General features: G+C 41.2%; 1 protein-coding gene across 1 annotated transcript; it reads left to right on the top strand.

The window, feature by feature from the left end:
- The first annotated feature begins 3,971 nt into the window (after nt 1-3,971).
- LOC133964615 (cholecystokinin-like) lies at nt 3,972-7,443 on the top strand. Its single transcript, XM_062398793.1, has 4 exons — nt 3,972-4,057; nt 5,965-6,044; nt 6,174-6,363; nt 6,888-7,443. The coding sequence occupies exons 2-4, from the start codon at nt 5,967-5,969 to the stop codon at nt 7,025-7,027; spliced, it is 408 nt and encodes a 135-aa protein (XP_062254777.1). The 5' UTR covers nt 3,972-4,057; nt 5,965-5,966; the 3' UTR covers nt 7,028-7,443.
- The last annotated feature ends 1,530 nt before the right edge of the window (nt 7,444-8,973 follow it).

Raw genomic sequence — 8,973 nt, 5'->3', positions numbered from 1 at the left:
ACTGTTAGCTTGATAACTTCATTGAATATATTTTCAAAACTGACATACAGAGGTTTCCAACGAATAAGATGTTTCAGAAGCAACCATCCCAACCCAACCATGTGTACCAGTTTCCCTAGGTTCACAGGTTCCTTTTATTTTGAAATGATGCTCCCTGTTTCCCGCCCTTGTGATCGTCTGTACCTGTTCCTCATGTGTTTCACCTGTGGTCAATCATCCCTGCCGCATCCTTGTGTATACAAGTCTTTACTTTGTCCTGTTTCCTCCTCAACTTGTCCCTCTGATATCTCTTGTCCTGATCACTGGTGGTCTTCTGCTATCCCCTGGTCCCTTGTGTTTCTTGTTGACTATTGTTTAATATTTTTCAGACTTGTTTTTTTTTCGCACAAGGCACCAAAAAAGCAAGTTTAACCACTGTCACTGCACATCAGGGAGGAGCAGGTGTCAGTCATCTGATATTATTCACGAGGCTCAGCGCATCACACTGGCCAATCAGGTGATTTGAAAATGGGAAGTTAGACAGGTGCTGATGACAGTGTGTTGGACAAAGCCCCATCAGTAGTTCCACAGCTGCCAATGACAGTGTTAGGCAACAGGCTAATGTTAACCTCAATATCATGGTGGAGTGGAGCTAAAAACACATGCGGGACAGACCCAGAGAGGCCTCACAGAGTCACAAACAAACACACACACACACACACACACACACACACAGGAAAACTGAGGCATTATTAGAAATGACATGATGAGGGAAGTGACATACATCATTACCTATTTCCCTCTGGTTTCATTATGTGGAGTTTTTCACTCCAAATATCACAGAAGGCCAGAAGCCTGCTGTCTGTCACTGTTGAGAATGTCGTAATAGTGCAACACAGAGAAAAAAAACATTAGAGAATATTATCGCTGTCAGGTGGTGATAGTAATTACAATCCATGCAGATTTACCACGTTTTAAAGGGCCTGCTCCATCCCTCATTGTAACAGCATTTATCTAAACTCATATCATAAAATCATTAATAACAAGGTGTTTTTAGTATCAAAGTACAATATTCAGTCAGGTATACAGTTTTAAGAACGTATATGATGTTTCTGATAAATATTTCTTTACCAAATATTGACAACCTTAAAAGCTCTCTATAATTTTTAAGGTCTCAACCCCAACATGTTATGACTTGGCACTTAATATTGATTGAAGTATGTCTTTACCAGACACTTATCATCGTTCTTTATTTATTTTTATTGCCATGCCAAGCACTTTGTAACCTTGTTTGGATAAGTGCCTTACAAATAAAGTTATTATAAATATTGTAATCTATAACATCTTCCTTTTTTCTTTCATATTTCTACCATTGAAACTGTAGAAAATCCGGAATAGGATTGTATGAATTTTCAGCGGATCCCAGGAAGTTTGTAAAGAGAGCTTTTATGGTGAGAGAAATGAACTGTGAATTGAAAATGTCTCCAAGTTTTGTTTTCCTGATACCGAATCATTTTGGCTCTTTGGAGAGTGATTACGTATTATAACTTTAATTCTTTGACTCTGAATGGCAGCAAACGTTTGCTCAACAGGTAAAGTCTCAGGTCTTGGACTATACAAAGGAGAAGATTGAAAAGTACTTTTCTGACGCGTCCTGTGACCTCGTCAGATGCTGAACATCAGAATTTTTTTTATAGATTCACACAAATTCTGCAAGCAAATCAGCATTGAAACAGAAATGAAAAGGAATAAGAGCTTCATTCTGTGAGTTAAAGGTACAGTAGCACAGCTGTATGTCTGCACTCTGTAAGTCTGCTGTATATAACAATCTCATCAGGCAGAGATCATGGGAACACAGGAGTTGATCAAATATAATTGTCCTCAAACAGAATCGTAGTTTGCAGCCATCTTAAATGACACAAATGAAAGAGATGATGTTGAGTAATTGCTGCAGTGAGTTAAAAGCCAGTCCTGATGTTTCTGAACCTTTTAAAAACCACTTTGTGTTGTTACGCCCGTGTGCGGCTCGTACCTTTTTGATGTATGTAATGCCATCCAGCCTTTGTCCACAAAACACACTCAAGCTGTTACTTTCACTCTCTGACAAAACCTGTACTTTTTGAGTTCCACAGATGTTTATTGTGCACAAAGAGAAGAAAAAAAACGAGTGTCATTCAAGACTTTCTTTTATTCAACGTCGGCCTTGCTGCTCATGGTGCATTCCATCATTTTCACTTCAGGGCCTGTAAGGATACTTTTCAACAAACTTATCGGTTTATTAAACTGTTCTACCTCTACGTTTTCTGTGTATAAGCAATATTTAAAAAAATCTGTTTTTGCTAACACTCATCATGACCAGGGGCTTTGCAACAGGGTAGAGAAAGAGGGAAATTGCTCATGGCCCTAGGCTGAGTGGTGGCCCCTGTTAAGGTTGATCAAAATAGTCCACAGCAACATACATTTTTTTTCAACCCTATGATCGGCTACATCATAGGGTTATAACAACATGGTCATAACAACATGGTCGGAAAAAACTCTAAGGATACTCCATAACTTTCAGCCAAAAGCTTTGTAATTCGAGTAGTTTTGTTAAAGGCTAGAAGGATACGTTTGTGTGTATGATGAGGGATGGTAATGGGGGTTTCTTTATCATAATTTTGATAATAAATCATGCGTTTTTGTAGGGGAAATGGTCTGGTTCTTTGTATGGCCCTCAATGTCCCCTTTGCCTTGGATCCAAAAAAGTCCCTTGAAACTTCCCTGACCATTACAAAGCAAAAAAAAAGGTTGCATCAAGAATTTTCACAGGACAAAGCTTGAACACATTAACTACTGATTGATACACGTACATTCCTGGATTTGGTTCCATCTGTCTGTCTATTATTTCCAGACATCGCTGTCGGTATGTGAAACACAGATCTCAACAACCTTTCACCTGATCTACTTATCACTTTGCATGTGTGTCGTTTAAGGCTGAAGAAAGTGCAGAGGCACATTCGGTGCGAATTGGACTGAAATGAAACGCAGTCTACAAGGCCAATAGCAGCTTGGACTCACCGGCGGACAGCAAAGTTCAGGACAACAGCAAAAAACAACCGACTCTTGACGTAAGAGCTTTGCAAACTGAGCCGAACTGAACAGGTGAACAGCTCTTCTCTTTACTTGCCGCTGCTACATTACTGCAGGTCCATTTTACAGCTTCAGAAAGAAAGTTGCATCCAGCCTCGCCTCAGGGCCACACAAACAGACAGGTTAAGAACAGAATGATGTATGCTAATCGCTTAATCACAGCACCCTCTGTTTGATTCATTACTTTGGTGATTAAACTGACAACAGGAACCGCTCTACTTGTACTGTATTAGTTGTATTAGAAGGGAAACAATCCTAGGTGTGTTGAGTCCCAGCAGCCGCCCATCCTGTCAGAACTGCATCAGTGATCAATTGAAAAGCAACAAGGTGTTTCCTCATCAAACTGTCACACCGAAGCAATGTCCCTGGTTCTGATGAACCAGAAGTAATACCAGCCTCCCTGAGATGAACTGCATGCTGCCTCTAGTTGACTATGAAGAAAGACTAATCTACATATATGATTTCACAATAATCATATATAGTACAAGTCCTGACTTGTCCCCATTCCACACTCTTTGTCTGTCTGTCTGTCTGTCTGTCTGTGTGTGTCGGTGTGTGTGTGTGGGAGTGGTTGTGTCTGTGTGTCTGTGTGTGTGTGTGTGTGGTCACTTAAATGCTCAGGCCATACACAGCCTTTGACTCCTGTGATGAAGCTTTTTCAGCTTCTCATCACAGGAAACCACAGATTCCAACCAAGATGGTGTGTGTGTGTGTGTGTGTGTTCATGTGTGCGTCTGCTGCATGTGTGCATGTTTGCATCCACTGTTGCGTCAATGGCATCAGTTTCTGCGCTAGTAGCTGGCCCCTCCCCTCTGTCCTGACTCCTCCTCCTTCCTGTGTGTCAGTATAAAGTATGGTCTCCTTTCTCTCTCCCTCATTCACGGCCTCAACACTGGACGAGCAAAGCTCAGCATCCTCAGCCTCTCCTGGTCCACACCAACAACCGCAGGTAAGAACTGAACTGAACTGATGCCGCATTGTGTCGTTAGGAAACTTAAGGGTTTGTCTGTTTCAGTCGCTTATAATACAAATTTATACAATGTATTTTTGTGACTCCAACCCCCCCCCCCCCGAACGTGAATGTTTCATCTCTGAAGTTGAGTGGAAGGATTATACATGTGGGTATTTCTTTTCCAAAGTTAATTCAATTCTAACAGGCCTATCATTATCTATTTCCATCACTATTTGTAGATCAGTAAGTTGCAGCTTATACAAGTAGAAAGTAAAATACAGATAAGTATTTTATATAACCAAAATACAGATAAGTATTTTACTTTCGTGTCAGAAGTAGGAGAGGGCTCTCACAGACACTATAATACCACACCATTACCAGCTCATTGAATAATGAATGAGAGACAATAAACAGCAGCTAACAGGAATTATATTAACATCGACAGAATGACTGTTTATGGCACCACTGTCCATTTCAACAAGCAGTATTCAAATGGCTGTCTGTGCTAATTCCTCACAGATATAAATTCTACATACCTGTTTTAAAATATATTTTTATTTCAAGATGCTTCACTCTGTGTCTGTCGTATTCTGACATATGTCATGTTCATCATCATCATTATCATGTTCAACAAACTGAGCAAATGCTGATTTAGAGGAAGAACATTATCCAGGAGACTGAGGGTTGAAGATGTCTTCGTTTGAAATACACACGTTTATCAGTTTCAATTCTGGGTATTCTCAATTTATGTTATCAAATTCACCTCAATGAATAAGTGGAAGTCCTCACAAAGTAGGTTTTCCAGATAAAATATAGATTTTACAGCACTTCTCAGAGTTGAGATCATTATGACACGATCCAGAGTGTTTGATTAAGTCCAGCAAAAGGACCGTCAGTTCACTCTGTGAAGAAATACAGAGACAAACAAGTAAAACACAGAAAGAGAGAGAGACTGAACCAAGACACAGGAGATTCCTGCTGTAAGAGAACAACAGACAGAGAAACTGGGGCTTTGAATAATTGGAGTGACCGCTGTTGATTAACGGGATGAACGTTCTGATACAGAGCGTAAATCATCACAACTAATGCTGCAGCTAATATACTGTACCAGGCTCAAAGACAAATACAGCATTAACACATCAGGCACAATGTTCGGTCTGATAAATGTCATAGCGTGTCATCTTGTTTTGCTTTCGGCACATCTACCTTTAATGTGGAGCTGCTCTTTCATAGAAAAGCTTCCAGTAATGTGGAATCTCCAAGCAGACTGTTTGAGTATTTATTGAAACCAATAAAGAAAAATCATGAACCAATAATTAGAGTCATTATTTTTTATTCTCTCAGAGCAATCGTTAATTTCACCTCGCCCTTGTTAAAAAAAACGCCCATGGAGCAAAATGAAGACTTTGAAATAATTGGTGTGTTTCCTTTGGGATTCTACAATTGCTGACAGGCTGAATTCATCTCAACTACACACCCCGCACCCCCTGTGTGTGTGTGTGTGTGTGTGTGTGTGTGTGTGTGTGTGTGTGTGTGTCTGTGTGTGTGTGTTTGTGTGTGTGTGTGTGTGTGTGTGTGTTTGCTTGTGTGTTTGTGTGTACAGCTCAGGGAAATAGTGAGTTAGTGTGTGAGTGAAACAAAATCATGTTGCCCTGAGGTTCCAGCTGTACCATCAGAGGTTCATCACTTCCTCCACCACTGTGTTTCAATCAATGTGGAATTATTTATTTCTACTTCCTGCAAAACTCTCATTACCTCTCATTTTCCCTCCATCCAAAACCTCCCTCTGACAAACTGGAGGGAGAGACAAAAGGAAAAGAGTAAAGAGCAGGAGATCTAACAGGAAAATGAGTCCATGAGTGGTTTTATTTACATTGGTCTGTGTTGTCTCCTCTTCTCCCCAGTCATGAATGTAGGTATCTGTGTGTGTGTTCTCCTGGCTGCTCTGTCCAGCGGTTCCCTGAGTCTGCCCTCACAGTCCATCGTAAGACACAAACTAAGAAAATACATTCGTCTACACTGGATGTCCATCACTTAGACGGCTACAAACTCATATTGATTACAAATCTTGTTTTTTTGTTTGTTTTTGTGTTTGTTTTTTTATGTTCATTAGGCCCAGAGAGCTGAGGGTGAGGCTCTCCTGTCACACAACCTGCCCTCCCCCTCACCCAACCACACGCGCCAGGTCCGCTCAGCTCCAGCGCCCCCCGCAGGGCAGCTCGCCAACTACAACCAACCCCAGGAGGACACAGACCCTAAAAACGGCCTGAGCCAGCTACTGGCAAGACTCCTCTCCAGGAAAGGTGAGCAGTGGGATGTCCAGCGTCTCAGAGACGGATCGACGGAGCAACTGGAGCGAAGTCTGTCCCTCAGTCGTCTCATTACACACAGATCACTCGACCCATCTCAGTTTGCCCACGGTCGTGTTGTTTCGCCATCCTTCTGTAATCTGATGTCTGTCATGCTGTGCCTGAGTCCAACCATCTGGCATTTCCCACCTCCCTCAAGCTTCCTCTCTCCTCTCTTCATTTTTCCATACTTCATCCTCCTTCCCTGCCTCCCCACCGCTCCCACTATCCTTCCCTCCTTCACTCACCTCCCGGTTTCCTGACCTCATCCTCCGCTCCCTCTGTCACTGTGTATCTGTGTTTCTTTCTCCAGTCAACACTGTGTGACTGCCCGCTGAGCTCATTCGTCTGACAGGACACATAAAGACGGCAGTAGAAAACAGAACAAGTCAGCAGGGATAAAACATAAGGATACAGTGTGTATATTGCACTCGTGTATTGGTCAAGCAGAATGACATCTTCCCATTTCTTTCCTCCAGGCTTTCCCCACCAGGCCAGATCCTCCCTCACCAGCAGAGCCAGTGGTCTGTCCCCGGCCCACAGGATAAAGGACAGAGATTATCTCGGCTGGATGGACTTTGGGAGACGCAGTGCAGAGGAGTACGAATACTCCGCCTAAAGGCATGGCTCGTGTCTACCAATGAATCTGAGTTAAAAAAAAAACAGCAACCCTGAACCGCCAATAAAAGTTTGCAGAAATAATGAGCCCTTTTCACACTGCACTGACTGTAACCCAGGGCTCGGGTGACTGGAACTGAGTGTGAAGATCCAATATAATGATGTGGCTTAATATCACCACACATTTACCTTTAGCACTAAAAAAAAGGTTAAAAAACTGCATTTACATTCAAGTGTTAATACTAATATGATATTATAGTAATTCATAATATTTCGAAGAATAATATACTTGCAATAGACCCCTTATATTTTGATGATATCAGAACTGATTATCAATCACGACATTTGCTTTAAAATTTAATTTCAGCCTCATTTCAGGGAGATTAATTAATGTGTTAAGGCTCAAATTCATGCCACTTCAATTTCAATTTGACACCAGTGCCATTTGAAATCTATAACTTGTCTGGTGCATCTGAAGAGAACAGAGTGCTGTGATATAAAAAATCAACAGGTTCAAGTATCAGTGGGGAGTCAGTAACAGTTTCCATGGACTGGAAATCAAACAGCACCTGGAACCTGCCGGCTGAAGGTGACCCTGGGCTGAAAATGTGCAGTGTGAAAAGCACAGAATGTTTTGAAAAGCACAATGTGTCTATGTGAGACGCTTGGGAGTCTCCCCAACATTGAATAATGGACTTCCGTGGCTCACACATTGAAAATCAGAACTACCAGTACTGCAGATATGAGTTCAGGAGTGTCCTTCTTTCTTTTGGAGGATCATCAGATATATATGTATGTATGTATGTATGCACTCTTACAGGTTCAGTCTGTATGTTTCTACAAACATTCAGATTCAGCACTATTCAAAATAAAGCTTGACTCTCTGACGACAGCAAGAAAAGCTTTTGTTTTGGGATGATGAATTCATAAAGTCTGCAGGGCACAGCTGGAGGGCTGATCCCAAGCATTTCTTATAGCCACTGCCTGAGTTCAAGGAGCTGAGACGTCTTGGCTGCACTTCAGTCTGCGTCAGTCTGAGATCCAGGATTCCACAGAGGCCAGGATATTCTCATAAACGTCAATTGTCAATTGTTATCAAGATTTTTAGGATTAGCATCATTAATAATGAGCCGGTTTCCTGAATACGATGTACAGGTTCAATCCTGCCATAAGTCTCTGAAACACATCTTAAATTACCCTAAATTGAAAAAGAAGAATGTCGGCCATCCTGGTTGGTCCTCATTGGTGAGGTGTTGTGTGCAATCAGCTCATTCTGATGCTCTCCAGTTGCTGACACTATATAACAGAGTCCCCTGGGAGATGAAACTAAACTGTAACTCACAAAAAATGAAGGAAAACCCACCTTAACATCTTAGAGTGGACGATAGCTATGATAACAGATATTAACATACGATTTTATGTCTGCAGGCAAATGACATCAAATGCTTATTAGGAGCCAACACACCGAAAAGTTGAAGTGAAGAGTTCTCTGCCACATCATGAATATGAATGCAACCAGTTTGTAAGGAAAATGTTAATAAATCAAGCCTTTAGTTTGGAAATATAAAATGTTGTCACCAGGTGTATATTTGTTTGCAAGATTAATAAGAAGCAATAAAAATGTACGTGTATATGATTTTGATGACAAATGTCCGAGGATAAAGTCTCTTCTGTCGGGTTACATTTATTCAAAATGGAGCAAACATGGGCCTCAATTAAATAAGGTGGGAATGAATAAAATAATTAATTGATGCATGAATGAAACAAAACTTTCTTTACACACACATTTCCTGCTGCACATTGTAACACACATATTTCAGGCTCGAGCCAAAAACATCACCAGTCAAGCTTGTTAAAAGATCACTATTGGGAGATAAGGCACAAAAACACACACACAGATGCGTAAACGTAACAAATACACAAGAAACTTGAATGGCCGTCATATCT

Source organism: Platichthys flesus, chromosome 11, assembly GCF_949316205.1.
Source record: "Platichthys flesus chromosome 11, fPlaFle2.1, whole genome shotgun sequence".
Taxonomy (NCBI): Eukaryota; Metazoa; Chordata; class Actinopteri; order Pleuronectiformes; family Pleuronectidae; genus Platichthys; species Platichthys flesus.
The sequence above is the reverse complement of the archived record's forward strand: the minus strand, read 5'-3'. Positions and strand labels throughout refer to the sequence as shown.

What these genes read in the sequence shown, in the direction of transcription:
- LOC133964615 (XM_062398793.1), top strand. Translation starts at nt 5,967, where the DNA reads ATGAATGTAGGTATCTGTGTGTGTGTTCTCCTGGCTGCTCTGTCCAGC. An exon ending in GTCTGCCCTCACAGTCCATC is followed by an intron (nt 6,045 to 6,173) that starts GTAAGACACAAA and finishes TATGTTCATTAG; the next exon opens with GCCCAGAGAGCTGAGGGTGA. An exon ending in AAGACTCCTCTCCAGGAAAG is followed by an intron (nt 6,364 to 6,887) that starts GTGAGCAGTGGG and finishes TCTTTCCTCCAG; the next exon opens with GCTTTCCCCACCAGGCCAGA.